Source organism: Limulus polyphemus, unplaced genomic scaffold (assembly GCF_000517525.1).
Source record: "Limulus polyphemus unplaced genomic scaffold, Limulus_polyphemus-2.1.2 Scaffold1932, whole genome shotgun sequence".
Classification (NCBI taxonomy): Eukaryota; Metazoa; Arthropoda; class Merostomata; order Xiphosura; family Limulidae; genus Limulus; species Limulus polyphemus.
This window is the reverse complement of record NW_013667542.1, coordinates 124,757-147,675: the sequence shown is the minus strand read 5'-3', so window position 1 is coordinate 147,675 and position 22,919 is coordinate 124,757. Positions and strand designations below refer to the sequence as shown.

Sequence of the window (22,919 nt, the reverse complement as noted above, 5' to 3'; positions counted from 1 at the left end):
CCGTAACTTTCTCGGTATAACTGTTTGCCAGGTCGTCACTTTCCCATCTCTGGACAAGAATACCATCTTCAAGCTTCAACTGGTCCCATTGTGCACAATAGTTCTTTTAGAAAATCAATTACTGGCTTCAAATCTTGGTCTTTCTCCTGCTCTGATTTAATATCTATACCTGGTTCCATTTTATCATCATAAACTCCTTCAGTCACTCTGAGTTCAGCTTGATGACACCTGGTTAGTCCAACCTCTCTTTTAACATTTACCGGAATTTGGCCTTTGTTGTTCCCAAACGTCATTTCATCAGAATTAATTACACACTTCCTCGGTAGTAAGTAGTCCAACCCAAATATGCATTGATCTTCAATGTCAGCCAAGTATACTTTGTGACTGTCCTTCATGCCTATGAGCTCAATAGTTACCCACACTGGTCCCCACAACCTTGCATAATGTCCTGTCACACCACAGAGCTTCTGTGTGGCTTCTGGTACTCCTTTGAGATCCAGCACCTTGATACTCACAAGGGTTTGCTGAGATGCAGAATCTATGACAAAGTCGCACCTTTGGCCATCCAGCAATACTATCAATAAATAAACTTATAATGTTATTCTACAACCTAACTTTAGACCTTTTTAATAACTTTCATAAGCTTCTAATACAAAATATCTACTAAAGTATATTTACAACCACCTTTTGTTTACATCCATACTCACACTCATTTAGATAGTAAGGTGTTTGTACATGTTCAGGACAGACAAAACTGAGTATTATTTTATACATAGTTTAAAAGTTACATTTAAATTAACAGATAAACTTTACCTCTGAATTCTGTAGTTTTAACAGATCCACTAGTAACTGAAGAATCCTCTGTGCCATGTCAATACACCGTTTCTTCCCTAACAACATCAAGAAATGGTTTCTTTTTTTAATCAACATATTATTCATATCAAACTTAAAAAGAACACTAAAGCATAAACTTACTTAAGACTTAATATTAAACTACTGACCTGCTGTCCGTAAACACAGGTTCATCAGTAGTGCCACACCATATTCTAGTCCATAGTCACTAAGAGTTTCAGTAGCTTTTCCTAATGTATTTACTAGCCATTCCACAACACCCCCTGCAATCATTGTTGTTTGTAGAGAATGTCTAGGGTGAAATTACAAGAAAGAAAAATCAAATTCATTTATCATTAACTTTTGATATGTGGATCTAGTAATTATGTCAACAATATTTAAAAATCAACTTTTCTGTTACTCTGATTTTAGATTCAAATATTTCAGTAAAACTAATCAAAGACAGTTGAATTACATAATAAAATATTATGCATACCTCAAGCTAAGTTTCTGCATTATTCCTAGAGTCATGTCTTGAGAAATTGAGTCTTTGACTCTGTTGTTGATCAAATTGTCTTGCAGAATAGCAAGTAGCTGTGGACACTTACACAAATACGTTCGAGCTGCAAAAATTTAAATTACATTCAGATATCTAGATGGCCAACTATCCTAAATGCTTAATAAAATTATTGTATTTTTATCATTTCTGTTAATTTTACCTTCACAACTGTTTTTTGTTCTGGAACTGAGACAAGGGTACAAATTAAATTTCTTCATAGGAAATATACAAGAACTTACCTGAGCTAAAGGATGCAAAAGCATTGAGGAACCTCAGCAAAGCTTGATGGAGGTTTTTGTTTGGACTTCTCATCATGTGGAGCACACGCTGCTACAAACAACATTTCCACAGACAGGGTTACAAACCACTGGAATGATTGTACATAGCTGGGGCTTTTTTATTTATTATGCTGTTTATTTTTAAAAGTTTTAGATACTCAAAAGATATTTAACTATCATAAAATTGTGTATGATACAAATAAAAGACAAAAGATTTTTAAAAGAACTGCTAGAAAAATAAAAATAATACTTGAGTACACATTTGTAGCTACTAATTTCTGGTCAACTATATTATTAAATCAAAATTTTAAAAAAGACAATTAAGGAAAATGGTACAAAAGTAACAACGGAGCTACAAATGAAAAGAACATGTTTATAGAACCAGTTAAAACAATGATACAGTAAAAATAAAAAAAACTTCAAACCCTATACTGTGAAGGCTGTTCACAACCCAAAAGGTCATTATTTATGTAAGATGACAGAACAGCATCCCGTTCCTCTCCTGGTTGAGTCTTGGTCAGACGCTGGAGAAATCATATGAATAATCAAATAAGGTATTCAAATTACTAGAAAACATATATGAAACCCCAAACTAATTCCCATTTTTCTAGATCTAAATACATCAGCTTATTTGAATAAGCATATAATTATGACAATGGTTAACAAATAAAATAGTATGCTTTATTAAACAAAACACCATACACACATTACTAAATGCTCAGCAACAGTCAACCAAGTTGGCACTGACTTTTTCTTTTCTTTATGTAAAATTTCTTGCTAAAATAAAACTTGGATGGGCATTGTATAACTTCTAACATGTTTTACTTTTTATTATGGTGGTTCTGATCTGCACAGCTTTCCTTATTAGATAAAAAAATATTAATTTTTAATACTATTTCTTTTTTAATAAATTACCATAGATAGTTACCAGCTTGCCATTGATTGTGCCCTTCCCCCTCTTTTATGGACAAGGATATAATATTTATTTGGTATTGAATTAGTGTAAACAAATATTATAATTACTTTTTTTTTGAGGCACCCAAAGCATTCTAACACTTGTTGTAACTTATATATAAGTATACTGTGACTTTCTCAAAAATTGTGTTATCATTTATGACCAAATGTTTAAAGAAATATGCATAAAAATACACTATGAAAATAGAGATAATGTTCCTTAAAACCAATAAGATGGGAAAAATATACAATAATCTAAGAAAAATTAACAAAACCTGAAGGAAAAACAAAAGCTACCTTGCAGTGCATGGATCTTTCAGAAGCTAAGAAGACTAAGCAGTATGTTTTTAATTTGCTTTTTTTATATACAGTTATACATCAATAAACTTTTCATGGAAATTATGAATCAATCATGACCCAATATTGGGAACTTCAAAAAACACTTTTACAAAACCTATGAAAATGCTTTCTCTAATTTCATAGCATGGTGCTTCTTTTTTCCCACTTGTGTAGTGCTCAAAACCCAACATGGTGTAACTTAAGATATTTGTGTATATGTTTGGACCAACTTGTGCAATAACATATGTTTGTATTTATTACACTTAACACATAGATAAAATGAGAAGAATACTGCTGAAACACTGTGTTCATGTGACCATATAAATATGACTTTCACTTAATACACTTACAGCTTTCATCTGTTTATATTTTTTAAGTATACATATATAAGTTAAGGGCAACAAGGAACCTGCTAGGCCATCCTATTCACTAAACTAAGCTTTATAAAGAACATGGGTATGTTCTTTATAAAAAAAAAAGGGTGGCTGCAAGTAAAAAGCCAGGTTGGTTCACAAAGGGTATAAATGATAAAAATACAGAAAATCATTATAAATTTATGTTTGAATTTACCGCTATGAGGAGAGGTTCAGATAATTATACAAGATGAAGAGAGTTTGTTAAATGGAAAATTAGGAAATTGAAGAAACTATATAAAAAAAGTTGGCTAGAATTAAAAATTACTAGAAAGGATTTCTTTAAACACATTAAGGGTCAGCAAAATGTTAGGATGGGAGTTGTAATTTTAAGGAATGATACAGAAAGGCTAATATCATATATGGCTGGGTTATCAAATACTACTTATTATTCAATATTTACCAGCAAATATTTAAGCAATATCTCTCATCCCAACCAGTTGATAGACCGAAAGATCAAACAAGATGATCACATTAATTCTAAGCTTGTTAAGAAAAGAAATTGGGAAGTTTAAAGAATGATAAAGCCCTTGGACCAGATAATATTTATCTAAAGGTTTTGAAGGATTGTATGTGTGAACCACTTGTTACCATTTTTTGTAAACCCATGAATAGTGGATAGGCATGAGAAGATTGGAAGTTGACTAATGTTACTCTTCTATTTAAGAGAGTTCATAAAAATTGTCCCAGTAACTATAGGCCTATTGGTCTCACATCAGAGGTGGGAAAAGGTTTGCAAAAATCTGATAAAAGATGCTTTGCAAAGTCATTTAACAAAGTTCAAAATATTGTTGAATAGTCAGCATGTTTTCACTAAGGGAAAATCTTGCCTTACTAATCTTTTGCCATTCTTTGAAGAGGTTAATGCTTATATAAATGAAAGTACAGGTGTGAATTTGGAGTATCTGACAAAGTGCCACATAAAACACTTGTTAAAGGTGTGGGGGTAGGTTTTCTCATTGGATAGAAAAAATGGCTGGATGAAAGAAAGCAGAGTGTTGTTATAAATGGGATTCACTTGAATTGCATTAATGTCACAAGTGGGGAACCTCAGGATTCAGTGTTGAGACCTTTGCTATTTTTGATTTAAATCAATGACATAGATGAAAGAATGGTATAAAAATTATTCAAAATTACCGATGATATTAAATTTTGGGTGTCAATAGTTATGAAAAAGATACTGCTTTACAAAAAAAAAAGATTTGTATTATTTGGTAAGACAGGTGAATAAATGGCAGATGGCTTTTAATTATAATAAATGCAAGGTAATGCATGTGGGATATTATAATTTGAACTATGAGTATAAAGTTGATGTGAATAACCTTATCAATTTTATGGAAGAAAAGGACCTTGGTGTTTTAGCTGATCAGTATCTTAAGCCATATAAGCAATATGTTGTTGTTAGTATGTGCTATATGTGCACACACTAACAACAACATGTGCATTAATATTCTACAATGCAGCAGACTGTATCATAAAAATCAAAACTTGTTCTCATAAAATAAAATCTATATACTATTACTTGATGTAATAACAAAAATTCTAATGTTACCCAGCGCAAGGCCTGCAAGAGCAAGGTTTTTGATCGTGCATCTTGTACCACCAAGTCTGTCTTCATTTTAGAAAAGTCAAGGCACACGTGAGTTGAATCTGATAGCTCCCTATATGAAAACAACCAACATTTATGTAGTAAATGCAGAAATTTACCAGCAACAACGTTTGATATGTACCTAGTTCACAACATTTCACTAAAGATATCAAAAGACTGAAACGTTTAAAGTAAAATAATATATTAAATGTATTTGGAAGGTTTTATTCCCTTATTCTCGTTATGACTCGTAGATGATACTAGAACATGTTATCTATCCTTAGATAAAGTATTTATAATCAGATCAATTTGACAATACTAAAGAATTAGCTTTTCTGGATTGTGCATGACCTCAGGGTTGACTCATGTGCAGAGATCAAATATGATTCTAATGTGTAAAGATTTTTATTTTGAAGTTTCATGCAAAGCTATACAAAGGACTATCTGCATGTAGCCATTCCTAATTCTCAACTACAGACTAGATGGGCAACAGTTTGTCAAGAATACCTGCTGCAAACTTCTGGGCTACTTTGTCTGACCAAATAGTGGAATTTCATCATAATTCTTACATCCCACAGCCTCAAAGTACAGAGTGCATTTTTTGTAAATGTTTACATGCTAACCACTAGCTCATATTTATATGTAATAGACTCACAAATTTTGCTCACTAAGAACTATAACTATAAAATTAATAGAGAAAGATTCAAAGTTTACAGAAAAAAGCATAATTAAAAACTATTTCTTTAGAATAGATAAAATATATAAAACCTACAAAAATACTGTTTGCTACTACTTAAAAGATAACACTAAAAATGAATTCAGCTACAAATACAATACTAACATATGAAGTATCCATAACGTAATAAATAACAGTCTTATTATAGAATCTTGTGACTTGACCAGTGTTAATACATTTTGCCATTTCAGAACAGAAAAATTCACCAAAGAATATTAAAAAGGTCCTCAAGATGTCTTTTAAAGCAGTAGGTAGAATTGTTAACATTATGAAGAATTAGTGCAGTATTTATAAATTCAAGGTGGCAACTTTCTAAAACTATTAAAATGTGGTAACTGAGTCATAATTATGGAATATAGCTAAAATACTTAAAAATTAGTGGCAAAAACCTTCAAAATATATATATGATAAAGTGTGTAGTAGACTTATCAGCTTGCATCAATTATTACTTTCCAAACAGCTACCTACATGGAATGCTGCTGTAAGAAGTCTTTCATTAATTGAGCCCTTGATGCACTGTTTGTATAACTTCCACTACTGACAGTAGGATCTCTGTCAGAAGATGTCCTATTTTTGTGATGGAACTTAAATAAGTCTGGGAAATTTTGACAGCATGTAGATAAAACCTTGTCTAGGTCAATCTGGAATACACAATTTTAGCAAAATATTTAAGTTAGAAGAAAAATAATCAACTTTTTCATGATACATAAAGAAAGTTTTTTTATCATAACTTTTTTTTTCAAGTTTACATTTTAATAAAAAGTTTAACTTACATTTCTTAATACTATTCTACAATTACATCAACCATTGTACTACTTATGTATATATGTAATTATATTGGTATCCTACAGCTGTGGTATTCAGATACACTAATATCTGTTAGGTAGATACAAATGTCTACAAAACAGAGGTTCCAGATATGTTATTCACAGTAATATTTCGAATATGGACACCAAAGAAAACACAAATACATAATTGTAGAAATTAACAAAATCTTTATTCTTATAAAAAGTATGATTAAGTATATCAACTAGCCAACCTATATGTTCACTGAGCAACTTCTCATTGGCTGATAAAATATCTTAAAGCATGAATAAAAATTACAAATGTCACAGTTTCACATCATACCATGATCCTAATGTAGCATCCCTCAATCCTTAGGTTATCTTGATCAGTGGTCATTTCCAATAAATATATTCAAGGGAGGTAATCCCTCAAATCATACAAATATTTGTATCACACCTTAAAATTAACTTAATGCTACTCCATGGTAGAGATGGACAATATAATTGATTACCTATGAGCAATGATTATATAGATTAATGTCTTATAAACTAATTCATTAATCAAAATTATGATTCACTGATTAATGTTACCAAAATAATTAACTAACTGAAATTAGTTTGAAGTTCAAATACTTTGCACTGACATTGACAGGTAGGTATGGGGATGTAAGTTTCAAAATGAGAATCTTCATTGGCTAAAATATTCCATTCTTTTTATACTCTTTAATTGGAAAGACCAGTATGAACCTCTGACACTGGGATGTTAAGAATACCCTTCTCAACAAAACTCCTCTTGATGGATTGCAACTTTTTTCTTTTTTTTGGGTAGGGAGATAGGCCAGTAAGTATGCCCCTAATGAAGTTCAACTTTATGTGGAGTTCATTGTTCTATGGTCATAATGTTTCGACCAGCATGTCCTCAAATCTTAATTTCTTTTACTGATTTTGGAGAGCCAGCAAATCCCTATAAACCCTCTTCTATCAAAAATGAAGTCATCATGGAAAGAGGTATTTCTACTAATAAATGTCAAATTAGAAATCAATATACAAGATTTGTAGGAGATGGTAACTGTGTGCCTACACTGTCACCTTTTTATGTTGGTGATTGAAAATCCATAAAATAAAGAAGAAAAAATCAGTGTCCATTGACTCCACCAACCACACAGTCCTACAAGGGAACATGACAGGAATTTCTTTGGAATACAAGGTTATAGGTTATTTAAAAGGGACAGAATACTAAAAAGGGGGGAAGTGTGGCTTTGTGCATAAAATGTGAGTTGCTTCCTGTTCAAGTTAAGGATATTAAAGCTAACAACAACGAGGTTGAATCTGTTTGAGTTTCTGTTGGTGGTTATTTGGGCAGAAGGATTTTAGTCGAAATTTGGTACAGACCACCAGATGAAATTAATGAGAAACTCTGCATGAGATCAAGAATTCATTTGTTTATAAGGTTATAATTATGGGAGATTTTAATTTTAAACATATAGACTGAGAAATCTTACAGTTAAGATGTACAGGATGGTTTTCTTCACCAATTTATCAAGGAACTTATTAAAAACAATGATATTTTAAACATATTTTTGACTTATAATATAGAAATTGTTGACAGGGTGGAGATTGGGGAAGAGAAAACATTGCTCAATTAGATTTTATGTTTTGCTGCATAATAAGATAAGGAAGAGTGCGATTTTAGTTCCAAATTTCAAACAAACAAATTTTGAAGAGATGAAACAAGAATTAGCTGCTGTGAATTGGGCAACTTAATTAATTTGAGATACTGATCAGAAGTGGTAATATTTTAAAGAAAAAGTTTTAAATATTCAAATTGTTCCTTATAGGAAAAAAGATGGCTGCAAGTAAAATAATAAGTTGGCTTACTAAGGATATAAAGGATAAAATTAAAAAAAAACATTATAAATATAAGAAGTTCAAATTTGCTGTAATGATAGGAGACTTGGAGGATTATAGAAGATCAATAGAGTTGGTCAAATGGGAAATAAAATGTTGGCTAAAAATGTAAAAATTAATAGTATGGATTTCTTTAAATACATCAAGGGTAAGCAGAATGTAGGATGGGAGTAGGACCTTTGAGGGATCATACAGGACAGCTAATATCTGATGGTTATGGGAGGACTGAGTTTTTAAATTAAAGTTTTTCTTCAATTTTTACTAATGAAGGTTTAAGCAATATTCCTCATCTTGAACAAGATGATGGAAACAAGACTAAACAAGACAATCTCATTAAGTTTGAGCTTGTTAAGAAACAAATGGGAAAATTAAAGAAGTTATAATTTTCCTAAATGAAAATGTATTTCCAATTGGTACTTCCCTCCACTCACAAGGTTAGCTTTTCTCTTTTTGCACTGCCCTCTATATGCAAACATTTTTAGAAACGTATGCCACAAGCCTTCATCCTCACTCTGTTGAAATCCACAAATTATCATGCATCATCTCTTCATCAAAAGTAGAGCATTACTATCACGTGACATATGTTACTCCCTCTACGTGCCACTAACAAACTATCACTTCAATGTTTGGCAGAAGATGCGAGAACAGGAAGATTGCGAGGAGGATGGGTAGGAAGTGTGAGTGGAGGAAAGTACCTATCGGAAATACATTTTCATTTAGGAAAATTATAACTTCGCATAAGGTACTCTCTCTCCGCTCACAAGCACAAGATTAGTTTGAATCCCACATTGAAATGGAGGAGGGACCAGTGCAAGAGAAGCACAGGAAGCTTCCAGAAGACACGCCCGACATGGGAGGAGCATATCAGATGATCTGAGGAGGGGTACCGCACCACATCTGAGCCAGGTATCTGATCGACAAAAACATTGACATGATCAGGAGGACCATACATGGTGGAACATTAAAGGGAGTACATCCACATGGGAGAGGATAGTTTAGCAAGGTGACTTTAAACAAAAATCAGAATCACTCAATCACATGGTGGAAGTGGGCAAGTGAGGATGTGTCCCATGGTGTAGAGTGGCTAGGGTGCAATGAACCATACTTGGCAAGTCAACTACATCCAAAACCTCACTCAGTGGATACTGACATCCTCTCGAGGGTAGGATGAGGATTATACCATCTTCACCTCAAGTCCCAGAGTAAAGGAACTCACAGGGTAGCCTAATGCCAGGGATCCAAGAATGTGTCATTCGGAATCTGAGGGAAGTCCATTGCATGCACTCAACTCCCGTGACCATGAAACCAGCCCAAAATGACCCCAGGTCAGTAACAAACTAGTCACCCAGTAAGGGAAAACCCAGGACAGAAATGGAAACAGGCCACATATACCTTCTGTGACCCACAACACAGAAGACAAGTTGAGAGAGGAAGATAGACAACCCGAAACCTGTGTGAGGACTTATGTAATTGGTTCACTCGATCTCTAAAACCTCACTCACTGAATACCAACATCCAAGCAAGAGTAGGAGGAGGGCATCAAATCATACAGGTGAACTGTATTTGGGCATCTCAACTCTGGGAAATAGTTACTCATCAGGAGGATCTTGTAACTCTCTCTACACGAAAAGAACACCCCGCCCTACTCTGAACTGAATAGTTATAACCATCTTTGTGAAACCCATCCAGTAGGTTGCCTCCATGATCAACAACCCCAGCAGCTTTAAACTGGTAAGTGGTAAGAACTCCCATGCTCCACTAGAAGAAAGGGAGTAGAAAGTGTGATGGAGTCCGGAGGGACTGTAACTCCCGAGACAGTGCAATGGGTGATCACGAAAACACTATTTTGAAAAGCAGACCACACTTATTTATTCAATCTAGGCATAGCAGAGATGGGCAGCAATCCCTTTCTTCTTGACCCATGCCGTCCATGGGTGGTATGGTCCGAGACGGGCATATTATGATGCAATTATCACAAGAAATTTACACTCTAGTGATCTTGTGAAACACCCATCTCAAGGATGAGTGTACATAGTCATGGAAAATGTGTAAGAATCAACATGGCTTACAATGTGGATTTGATAGCAAGATGTCTGCGAATGGTTATAGCCATCTAAGTGGAACACATTCCAAGTACAAACAGAATACCTGGTCAGGCACCACTCACCACAGAGTGGGATCCAAATTGAAGCTAAAGCAGGGGCCCCTAAAAGAAAAGAAAGCATTAGTAGTAAGGACTTACTCATGTCACCAAGGTCTGTAGAATGGCCACAGGCAGCAGGAGATACCACAAAGAAGCAGAAACTGCGATGTGGTGTAGGTAATGGGAGATGAACGTGTGAGGAGTCGTCCACATGCCCAATCATAGAATCTCTTTCAATGGACGATGCAAAAGAAAGGCAAGTGAGGAGGTAAGGTGATGGATTTGATGTGAGGAAACATGAAAAAGATTATGCTGGGAAGGAAACAAGGAGGAATTGACCAACTGGATCAAACGTTGAACCCAATTGGTCAGGTTAACCAGGGAAAGATCACGTGAAGAGGAAGGTTGCCAAGGGATAAAAAGACAGGAACAAGGACCCCGGAAGGAAGTTGTGCAAGCAATATAACAATGGAGGGCACAGACAGGACAGAGGAGTCTATCCAGATCAGAACGTGAGTAAGGATGAGATATAAATGATAGGCAGATAGGGGAAAAGGCAGACTGACCTTCTCAAGTGCTAGTGACTGGGGTTGACAGAGCAGGTTGGGAAGAGGAAGGGGAGGGACCACCTGCAGTTGGAGCAACCGAGGAAACCAAAGTTGAACAGGCCAGTAAGGAGCAATCAGAAGGACTGTGCCTAGAGTGGCATGGATGAGAGAGACCACGCGATAAAGTAAACGGATGGGAGGGTAAACATAAAGGAACAGATGAGACTAATCCTGGCTGAAGGCATCAACAGCCAAGGCTCGAGGATGGGAGATCTGGGACCAAAACTGAGGTAATTTGTGAGTGAGAGCAGTGTCAAAGACATCAATATGGGCATACCCAGATGCAGACAGAACCACCAAAAAACAGCAGAATGCAGGGACCACTCTGTGGGATAAATGTGATCTGGTCAGGAAAGACAATCAGCTATGAGATTGAAAGCACCCAGTACATGACACGCCATCAAACAAATGTGATGTATGTGGGCCAAATAAGAAGATTCATAGTGGACCTGGACCTGGTGCCACCTTGGTGATTGATATAAGCCACCATGGTAAAATTGTCAGAATGGATCATAATCAGCCGGCAGCTAGCAAGAGAAAGAAAGCTCAACATACAGCCAGGAGTTCAAGAACATTGGTGTGAAGAGAACTCTCCTCCACAGACCAATGACCCAATACCTCCCAGTGATCCACCCATGCACCCCAGCTCTGATGGGATGCATCTGTGAACAGATGTAAATCTGACCGTGTAAGAGGAAGCAGGACATGCGGGCTTTGCTCAATCACCTATGGAGGTCATCTACAAGGGATGAGGGTGTGGATATAGAAGTATCTAAGGGATCTCAGGTGAGGTTCCATTAATTGTGAAGGACCCATTGAAGAAACCATATATGGGCTCTGCTCAGGGGTGTGAGAGGGGTCACAGAGGACCACATCCCCAAAAGCAATAGAACCTCATGAACTGTAAGTAAGGGAACAGATAGGGCGTTTCCAAATGGCCCATTCCATAGAATGGAGCAGGAGAGGAGAAGGTTGGGCCCGACTGAGATGGGTGTTGAAGTAAATACCCAAATGGACAAGGTATTAGGTAGGACAAAGGAAAGACTTCTCCAATTTGACCAACTAACTCACCCATGCATTGACAGCCAGAAGCTGACAAGTGTAACAGGACGATTTCCTTTCGGAATGAACAAGAAGAAACCAGTCGTCCATATAAACATGGAAGTGCAACTCCACAGCATGTCGAGCAAAGGAGCGGACCACACGACAAAACACGTATGGTGCCGAGGCTAGACTGAAAGGTAAGGCATAAAACTAGTCCACAACCCCCTGAGACAAACTAAAGATAAGGACAGAAACATTATGCCATAGGAATGTGTAGGTAAACGTTGTAAATGTCCACCTTGGTCATCCAAAGACCTGTAAAAAATGCCCACCAAAGAGAAAGGTAGATGGGTCTATGCCAAAACTGTATCACAGCCCAAAATGTCTCAACAACAAACAAATCACGGTTGAAGCACGAGAGCTGAAGACAATAGACGAGCCAATGTAGAAGTAAGGATGGAGAGGATTTCAGCAGAAAACCCCTCAGGATTCCTGTGAAGAGCCTCTGAAAATGTCGTGAGGGTGAGACAAAGGCGAGAAAGTTGGGCCTGGATAAGTTGGACAGAGTTATCTGGATTTGCCCTCCAAATAGGGAGAACCAACCCCAACAACTGTTGGTCGAGAAAGGGAAAGTCTGCCCAATGATAAGCAAGGGTGGACTGATCCAAAGTCTGTAGGGGACGAGTCATACTAACACCCTCCCCCATGTGAACTCTAATATTGGAGAACGGGGAAAATACTAAATAGGGTTGGGAAGCTGTTTCATGTAAAAGGGAAGGTCTAGGGCCATAGGAAACAGGTGTAATAGACAAAACATCACATACCCTAGAGAAAAAATCTGAAAATATTGATGACGCACTAGCTGAATCATCAGGTAGTGAATGGGAAGACATGGAAAACTCTGGAGGGGGGGCAAACGATCAAAATTGTTTTCAGTCTGGACTGGCTCAAAAGGCTCAGAAGGAAGTAGGCAAGAGTGGTTGGCTCACATACCGCTCAATCTTTTGGTGAATAAGCCATGATATATCCTCCGATGGTGCGCCCATGCCCATGGCTGAAAATACGCAATCAAATGCTAGTGAAGAACCCGAGGTGATGACTGTAACTTATGAATTAATAATTGGGAACATGAGGAAGTAATGCCATACTCAAATATGAACTCCAGAACTGTGAAGTGTAGTAAATAAAGGTAACTGAACAATGTAAAAAAAAAAGTGATAGTTCGGTAGTGGCACGAAGAGGGAGTAACATGCATCACATGATAGTAGTACTCTCCTATTGGTGGAGAGGTAACGTATGATGACTTGCATGAGAGATGTTTTGGAACTGTGGATTCCAACAGAGGGAAAATGAAGACTTGTGGTATGCATTTCTAAAAAGTTTGCATATAGAGGGCAGCACGAAGCGAGAAAAGCTAATCTTGTGAGTGGAGGGAGAGTACCTTATCGGAGTAATAAATCTCCTGGGTTAGATAATATTTACCCAAGGATTTTAAAGGAGGTTAAAGATTGGATAAGTGAGCCACTTGTTACTATTTTTTCTAAGTCTTTGTATACGCAGGTACCAGAAACTTGAAAGTTGGGTAATGTTATTTCTCTTTTTAAGGAAGGTAAAAAAAATTGCCCCAGTCATTATAGGCCTATTAGTCTTACATCAATAGTAAGAAAAGTTTTGAATGTCTGATAAATGATGCTTTGCAAAGTCATGTCATTTAACAAAGTTTAAAATACTGTTGGATAGTCAGCATGTTTTTACTCAGGGACAATCTTGCATTACTAATCTTTTGTCATTCTTTGAAGAGGTTACTGCTTATGTAGATGAGGGTACAGATACAGATTTTGTGTATGTGGATTTTCAGAAAGCATCTGACAAGGTATCACATAAAATGCTTATTAAAAAATTTATCTGTGTATGTGTAGGGGATAGGTTGGCTTACTGGTTAGAAAACTGGCTGGATGGAAGAAAGTAGAGGGTTGTTAAAAATGGAGTTCAATCAAGCTGAATTAATGTCACAAATGGGGTACCTCAGGACTTACAGTTAAGACTTCTGCACTTTTTTGATTTACATCAATAACATAGATGAAGAAATAGCCAATAAGTTGTATAAATTTTTTGATGATATTGAAGTTTTGGGTGTTGCTGGCTGTGAGGAGGAAGATGCTGCTTTATGAAAGGATTTGGATTATTTTGTGAGTTGGAAGAATAAATGTCATGATGGCTTTTAATTATAACAAATGCAAGGTAATTCATGTGGAATATTAGAATTTGAATTACGAGTATAACTTGTAATAATAATAACCTTAACAGAGTTATGAAAGAAACATATCTTGGTATTGTGGTTCATCAGTCTCTTAAGCCATCCAAGCAAATAACATTTTAGATTGCATATACAGAAATACTAAATACATGTCTAACAAGATTATAATGTTATTGTATAGGTCATCAGTTAGGCCACATTTATAGTACAGTGTTTATTCTTGAGTTCCAACCTTAGGATGAACATTAATTTGTTGGAAATGGTTCAGAGGCTAACTGGGATTGAAAGGTTGTCATTCAAGGATAGGTTAAGAGCTCTGAAACTGTTTTATCTGGAAAAAAAATTAGAGGAGATCTGATTAAGATGCTTAAGATTGTTAAGGGAATTGATAGTGTTGATTCATCATCTTTTTCATATTTAATGGTGAGAATGTTAAGACTAGGGGACACAAATATAAATTTTGGCAGGGTTGGAGCCATCTTCAGCCAAGGCAGTTTTATTTTTCTAACAGGGTGGTTTTCTCTGGAATGGGTTGCCTTAAGATGTAGTTGTTGCAGTTAATTTAAGGGAATTTCAGGAAAGACTTGATAAATATTTGAATGATAAGGGCTGGCTGTGAGTGTTGATTTTTAAAGTTTAGTTTGGTAAGTGGGACAGCTTAAATGTACCAACAGGTCCTTTGTTGTCCTTAAATTATATTGACTTACCACTGAAACATAGAGGGGTGGTTAGGATTAAGGGGAAAATCCAACTGTAGCATGCAAAGCCTAAAGGTAAAAGGACGTACACATAAGAAAATATATTAGAGTTTAGGCACATTCACAAGGAACCCAACCAAAGTGACAGAAGTATTTCTAGAAGTGGAAAGAGAAACTGTACATAAGTTATCCTCCTCAAACAACAATATAGCAATAATACACAATTAATACAAAAATTCAAAACAGCATCTATTCCAGGATCCAAGCAAAATTAGATGAAAATAGATTAAGACTAAGAGCACCTTCTGTATTCACACAAATGTGAAACCTCAAAAATTCCTCGGTTAAAAGATTGTTTTTGTCATAGAAACCAATGTTCAAATCTTCTCTTTCAGAAGCTATTAATCTTAAAACAAATACAAAATACTATTATCTTTAGCCTGACATATAAAATATTTATATTTTGTTTATCCATATTTTAAAATTTTATGGTTGACAAAAAGCTTATTTATCATATCTTCAAGTTTTACATTCTCAAAAACGTTAAATTTTCAATACAAAAGAAAACAATAATTGTCAATTAATTATACATTTAAAAATCAGATCATCCAATGAAGACACTAATTCTTACAAAATAACTATTCTTTTAGAAAATAAACAAGTAAAGAATGCAAATACATACCAAGTGGATACTGTCTCAGGAAGTAAATAAATTAATAAAATCACTAGTATTTACCAACTATCCTTTCAATAAGATAAACACATAAACACATTATTGCTTACAAACTGGTATTCTCTAGTAAAGTATATATATATACCAACACTGTAAACTACTATGTACCAACTGAATATTTACTCAAGAAAGAAAGAAAGAAATAAACAGAGAAGTGTAAACATTCTAAAATCACAAATTTGTTTGCAGAAGTTAACGTTTTCTTAAATTAAGAATATATATTTCCAATAATACTTACCTCCCCACACACACTACAGCTATTATTTGACTGCTATAGGGTCCTCCCTTTGCCTATCTAAGCATTGGTTTGAATTTTTCTTGCTTGTTCCAGTCTCTTATTCCCACTTAATTGCCCTTGGTAATATCTGTCATGTGACACTCTCCACCTACGTCAATGCGCCCTCTATCCTGGTACTGTACATAAGCATCTCATTCAGATAATATTATCACTTTTTCGAGACTGACCCAATCTGCAGTCTATAACACCAGCTCTTAGTGGGGAGGAAGGGCAGGAGAGTGTGAATAGAGGTAAGTATTACTGGAAATACATTTTCAATTTAAGAAAATATTAACTTCCAAAACATACTTACCTCCTCTTACATTACAGCTAGATTCCCACATTGATAAGGTGAAGTTGCCGGTGTGGGCATTATCCATACAGAATGTGTCTACAAAGATCATGGATGTGCCAATAGAAGATTAGCACCCTAGTGGGGGGAACTGCACTACATCAAGAACAGGTATGCTCTTCACTCAGAACCTAATTCATACACTGCGAGTGGAATTTTACACCATCCATCATCACTATTGGCCAGGCCCCAACCAGATAACCAAGGTTCCGATGCTCAGGGTTGGAATTATAGGGCCATGGTCCCCACATCCGACGTTGGTGGCTAGGGCACTTGGACCGCAATATATATATACACTTGTGAGTAGATTGGGCCCAACATGAAGCTGTAGAGTGATGTGTTCTGAACCAAGAATCATGACTAGAAGGTAAGCAACACTGGAATGCCTGCAAAATCAAGGGTAAGAGAAAAGGGGGCCTCATGGAACTCATGGAGGGCAGCAGCCGGTAGACAAATGCCTTCCAACAACACATCTCTACCCCACAAATCTTGACAAAGTACCAGCCAAGAGACTAGGGAAAATGAGGAAGCTGACAATCAAACCAATGTACATGCTAAAAATGGTCAAATTGGTGTAGTGATTGCTGAGTCTTCTGAGTTGGAGGGATGATAAATATCTTATCCCTGTAAATACGGTGAGGCAAATCCTAGAATATTGTGATTTATTCAGGTTGACTACTGACTTCATTTTGGATCCACAAATTTCCAGGAGCAGGTCTATTCTTTGAAAGTCTGAATATGCACACTCCTGGCAGTGGTGGGCTAAATCATGTAGTTCCACAAACATGGTGGACTAGATACGGCTGTCCCTTCACGTAACTGAGCAATAAACCTCTCTGCATGAACCACAGTATCACTGGATAGAGGGAAAATGAAGTATTCGCCCTCAGATTTTCAGCCATCAAGGACAGCACAAGCTCAAAACCAACCAGGTAAAAACCCAAAACATCACACACTCGATGTGGAACAACTGAAGAAAAGGAGCCAGAGGCGGTTTATTCCAATGTGGCCCAATAAAGGAAAGCACAGGAAAAAAACGAATCTCTCCAGAATGTCCAGGTTCACCCTCAAATGCAGCCTCAGAGCCCCCTGGAGAAACACCCCCAGACCGAATATATGTCTCCATCTCACTACAAATAAGGTCACAGACAGTCTCATCTTAGAGTGACCCCCCCCCCCCCCCTCCAAATGTCGAATGTTGAGCGATGCTAGATATCAGAGGTGAGATAGGAGAGACTCCATTTGCCTCTGTGCTGGAAACAATAATCTGAGAATTCATCGTCTTGCCAAAGAAATGTTTTTGTTTTTTTTACAAATATCAACTAGGTAACATGAAGAATGCTCAAAGTATCTCCAATGGCCATAGTACAGAGAAACCCATTAGTGAAAGCTATGTCAAGAAAAAAGTAATAATATTATCTGAATGAGGTGCTTATATACAGTACCAGGATAGAGGGCACATTGTTGTAGGTGGAGAATGTCATGTGACAGATGTCGACATGAGCAATTAGGTGGGGGGAATAAAATACTGAAGCAGGCGAGAAAAGTTTAGACCAATGCTTGAATGGGCAAAGGAAGGAAACCCTAGTAGTCGAGTAATAGCTGTAGTGTGAAGAGAAGTAAGTATGTTTTGGAAAATAAGTAAAGCAGCAAGGAGCACTAATAATTACTAATTAAATATTTTCCTATGAAAAAGATCAATTAAAAATCATGATAATTACCAACTCAATATTATCTCAGGAAGAAATAAACCAATGAAGCACTCTAAATTTTTAAAAACTGTATACTTCTCAGTGAAATAAGTAAGTAAATAAAATCCTCAATATATACCAGTGTAAGGTTCTCCCAAAATTTAAACTGTCAAAAATCTGTAAAAACCTAATAATAAAATATTCTCTTAGGATATAAATATAATAGCTCAAGTAAACAAACAAGTTATCAATTTAAAAAGTCTTTAAGGAAATGAAAAGCACTAATATTTACCATATCTCCTTTTACTGCAGCCTCAAGTGCTGTGATTAATTCTGCGGTTACTTTCATAAGTTTTTCACAGTCATCCTATATTTATAACAAGATAATGTTTTAAGAACAGAGTTCATTTTAGGTCCTATTTTAGAATAGTTTCAATAAAGTTAACAATTTTCTTACCTGAAAATGTATTTCAAATAAATACTCACCTCTCTTCTGAACAAATAGCTAATATCTTGTGCCACTGCCAAAAATTTTTTGCAAACTTTTCAAGCCTTTGAACAAAACTGTCATCCCCACATCTAATAACATGAACTGTGACAGTCTATGATGCAATCAGCAATATACCCCTCCACCAACAGTAGTAAAGTGCACATTTTCCATGCTCAGAATTCATTATGGGCACTCTCTGTATATCAACAGGTAATTCTTGATTAGGTAAAAAGAGACACACCAAAATTGGGGAGAAAGAGTGGATTGTTCTGTAAAGAGATATCTATCTAAAACACATTTTCAGGTATTAAAAATGTTAATTTTATAAATGCTATTCACCTCCTCACAGAACAAATACCTAGAATCCCACATTGAAAAGGTGGTGGAGGGACTGACCTGTTTATCTCAATGGGTCAGAAGAGCATGTACATGCAGTGTAACTAGGATACTAAAACAAGCTGTATAGAACAAAGAAATACTTCAAAATATACTTACCAGGATCAACAGGTACAGGGATGAATCATCCTAACCTCCATACTAAGGAAAGTGCAAGACTCATCTGGCTAGACACAAACACTGGAAATGTTCTGCATCTTAGTGTATAGAGTTACTTGTAATACATATTTCCAGGTAGATACCCCTGCCCTACTTCCAACTGAGGGGTGCATACACTTGGTTCAATAATAGTGGGGTTACACTAACTTGAAGGGGAACTCTCCATATTGACCTCCCCAACAGCTTAGAACTGGGAAAGCAAGGATTCTCTCACTTCTCTAGAAAAAATGTGGAGGAGGAATTTGCATAAGGGAGAACAATGCAGAGATACACAGACCAAACAGGAAAAATCTACTATCTGCATAAGGTCCCACAGTGCAGTGGGTTACCATGAAGAAAGAAAGCAGGGCCTGACTAGGTGTGAGGGCAGAGAACCATGTTTTTTTTTTGTTGTTGTTGTATCGAAATAGCAGCATAGCTTAGAATGTAAAATATGTAAATTGCTAAAGCAGTCTCATAGAAAACCCTGTTTCAACAGCATGGGCAATGAGCAGGGGCAGGTGGGCTTAAAACTTTGTTAACCCATATTTGATACAAATTTTTAAGAAAGAAGTATTCCTCATGAGATAACACCAGCCAAGTGATGGTTCCATTATCTCCAGTGTATATGTATGTATAGTATTTTAAGGTGGTTTGATTTTTTTTTATGTGGAAGCCGCAAGAAAGAAAATCAATAACTCAATTCTTTAACACCTCTGAGGAGATTGGAGAATGGCAACAGAAGCAAAATGATACCTAGAGGAACAATATGGTGTAAAGTAATATGACACAAAAGTTTCAAGGTTGTCCACATCCCTAACTGCAAACTTTCATCCAGATGATGTCAACAGCCAGAGACAGGAGAAGCTGTGAGATGACAAGTTTCATGGGATGTGACATAAGAAGGAAGAAAAAGAGTCATTTGACCCAATTGGTCAAGGTTTAAGGAGTTGAGTTATGAAAAGAAGAATGCCACAGCAAAAAAACAAAAATAGAACAGTCAGTATGAGGGAACAGTGAAATGTCAAAACAGGACAAAGGAGCTGCTCTGCAAGCTGAACAACCACACAGAAAATATGGGAAACATTTCATCACCCTCCCAAGCAGCCCAAGTCTTGGGGAGAAAGGAGTGGTTCGGAAAATAATATCAACCATCAATATATAAAAAAAAATATAAGAGCAACGCCTCCTGCAAGTAAGGAGGAGAAGAAGATATGTCTTAATAAAAAGATGGTGCAGGTGGTCAGAGGTTCGAGTAGAGGACATGTAATCTACCTGAGAAATAAACAAAGGTTCCACTACAGAAGAAGAACCAGATGAAGATGTTGACTGATTTCAAAAGCTCAGAAGGGTCAAATAATCATAGACAAAGCCACTCTGTAGCCAGCAACTGTAGAAAAGGATAATACCACCCTTGAAAAGCCAAGTTAAAAAGGAACTGAGATGAGACAGTCAGTCAACCGGGAGGAAGGAAGTAGCAAATGGACCAACATCAAAACCAACCACTAGCAATAATAAACTGCAAGAGTGGGTGGATAATAAGAGCAACCAAGAAAATGGGTTACTCTGCAAGAAAAATATTCCTGTTTTGCATATGATTGGAAAAAAGCTACACAGGAAGATGAAAGCATGAAATATCATGATGAAAGATGGTCTTCTGAGGATGACACATAAAGATTCCTCCAAGATGAAGGAGATAGTGACCAAAAAAGTAAAAGCTTGACGTAGAACCAGGAGGAATCACAAATGCTCTGATAGGAGTACTCCTATAGTGGGAACAAGTTCACAGACACACCAGATATAAGGACTACTCTGTTGGAAGGATTTTTCCACTAAATTCAAAGCTCCCAGAACTGTTATTATAAGCCCAATAGAGGTGCTTGTGAACAAATAAAGCAGAGGTTCTGAGAGAAAGTTCCTCCCTGTTAGTTGCCATAAGAAATGACAGTGAAGGTGATGAAATAGATCCACTGTCATTTCTTACAGCAACCAACAGAATGTCTAGACAGCTGTAACAAAAGGCAGCGGCATCTTGAGGACACTGATGTGGAATGAATGCTTAACAGAAAACAAAACACATAAAATGGCGAAGGTATCAAGAACTACACCCTTTCCAGCTAAAGAAGCATCCAAGTAGGTCCAGGAGGGGTGGAGGAAGATGGATGCACCCAGTCATGTGAAAATATTTGAGCCAACATGATAGTGAAAAGTAAAGAAGGGGCAACAGAATGAGGAACTCTCTAAAAAAACTACTGTGAAATGGAGTCGTGAGATAACTCCAGAAAATAAAACATCCAGATGAAGCAAATCAATTGGGTAACATGAAGAACAGATTATTGGACCATCCCCAATAAAACTATTGGGGTTGCAATGCAGAATCTTAGAAAAAAAAGTAAAGGAGATAGCAAGCTAAGAAGGTGAGTAAGCAAAGGATAAAAACAAATGGATTGAGACTAAAAGTGTCACTGTAGGAAAAAAGGAAATCTTCAAGCTGTGAAAAGAGACAGGTGTGCTGAAAAAGAAAAAGAATATCAACCACTTTAACTTCAAGGATGATATGTCAAATTGTAGTCAACACAAAGTAGAGACAGAAAACAAAATCTGTAATAATGGAACTATTAGGTAAGAGACAATGAAAAAAAAATGTATTGAAGTGCATGCAAGAAGCTTGTCAAAGAATCAGAAGAAACACCAGGAGTAAGAGAACACATTTCACATATCTGAGTTATAAGAACAACAAAGGAAAGGCAGGATGTGGGAAGAGCTCGTCAAAGTCATCCAAAGGCATGACAGACTCAGCATAAGTTACAAAACCAAGAGGCTGAAAGTCCAGGGTACAAGATAGAGACTGTAGAATAGAACCAACCATATTAAGTACATTGGCAGTAACACTGCTCACCAACAGAGTAATTACAGTCGCCATTTAAGTAAAATAAGACAATCCAATAGAGGGGAGTCTCGATCTTTGAAGGTTTCAGAAATGAGAAATTGAGAAGCCATATTAAATAAGATCCACAAAATTGAAGTCATATTGTTACTCTTTCTATGATTTGCTTTTGTATTTGTTTGTTCAGTTGGTTTGTTTAGGTCTTTATAATATTTGCATTGATGAAACTTAAGTTAATTATTGGCTTCTGCCTGAAACCCAAACACCAGGTTAATGACAATGGAAATATTTCTGTAAAAAAAAAAAACATATCATAGATTTCCAAAATTTCTTAGTTTCATAAAGAGAAGAAATCAAAGTATATAAGAAAAGACAATAATTTGCATCAGAAGATCTAACTGAAGTCAATTATATTTGTAAATTTCTGTTTTGAAATAAAGAAAAATAAGATAAGAGTAATAATACTTCAAATGTAATTAAAAATTTAAAGTAATAAGCACAACAATTCTGCAATTACTCATTAATTCTTTCAGGACGGGCTCGGTCCCTGGGATCGACCTCGAAACCATTTTGTGCTTGTTATAGTTTTCATGTTATAACTTTTAAATTAGGAAGCATATGTTAACGAAATTTGGCAGATTATCAGAAAACATTACAATGCTTTCATATGTGAAATATAAATTTTTTTTTATTAAGTCTTAAGGTTTGTAAAGCGATGTTTTTCTCATGCCTTTTTTTCTTTTCGCATGTTGCCCTATCCATCATGCAAAGTAATTTTTATTTTAAGATTAAAAATACTTTTATGCATCAGAAA

At 36.1% G+C, this 22,919-nt stretch overlaps 1 protein-coding gene across 3 annotated transcripts in view; it reads right to left on the bottom strand.

Annotated features, from left to right (window-relative positions):
* LOC106465404 (lisH domain-containing protein ARMC9-like) overlaps positions 1 to 22,919 on the bottom strand; it is a 73,511-nt gene that overhangs the window by 2,413 nt on the left and 48,179 nt on the right. For 2 of the 3 annotated variants that reach the window (XM_022393302.1, XM_022393301.1), the window contains 8 exons: positions 18,487 to 18,561; positions 6,167 to 6,339; positions 4,927 to 5,035; positions 2,094 to 2,192; positions 1,630 to 1,720; positions 1,328 to 1,454; positions 1,002 to 1,144; positions 814 to 890 (listed from right to left, as the gene is read on the bottom strand). In XM_022393302.1, the coding sequence (XP_022249010.1) occupies positions 814 to 890; positions 1,002 to 1,144; positions 1,328 to 1,454; positions 1,630 to 1,720; positions 2,094 to 2,192; positions 4,927 to 5,035; positions 6,167 to 6,339; positions 18,487 to 18,561 (894 nt within the window). The remainder of the gene's footprint in view (positions 1 to 813; positions 891 to 1,001; positions 1,145 to 1,327; positions 1,455 to 1,629; positions 1,721 to 2,093; positions 2,193 to 4,926; positions 5,036 to 6,166; positions 6,340 to 18,486; positions 18,562 to 22,919) is intronic. The other variant, XM_022393303.1, reaches the window with a different exon arrangement.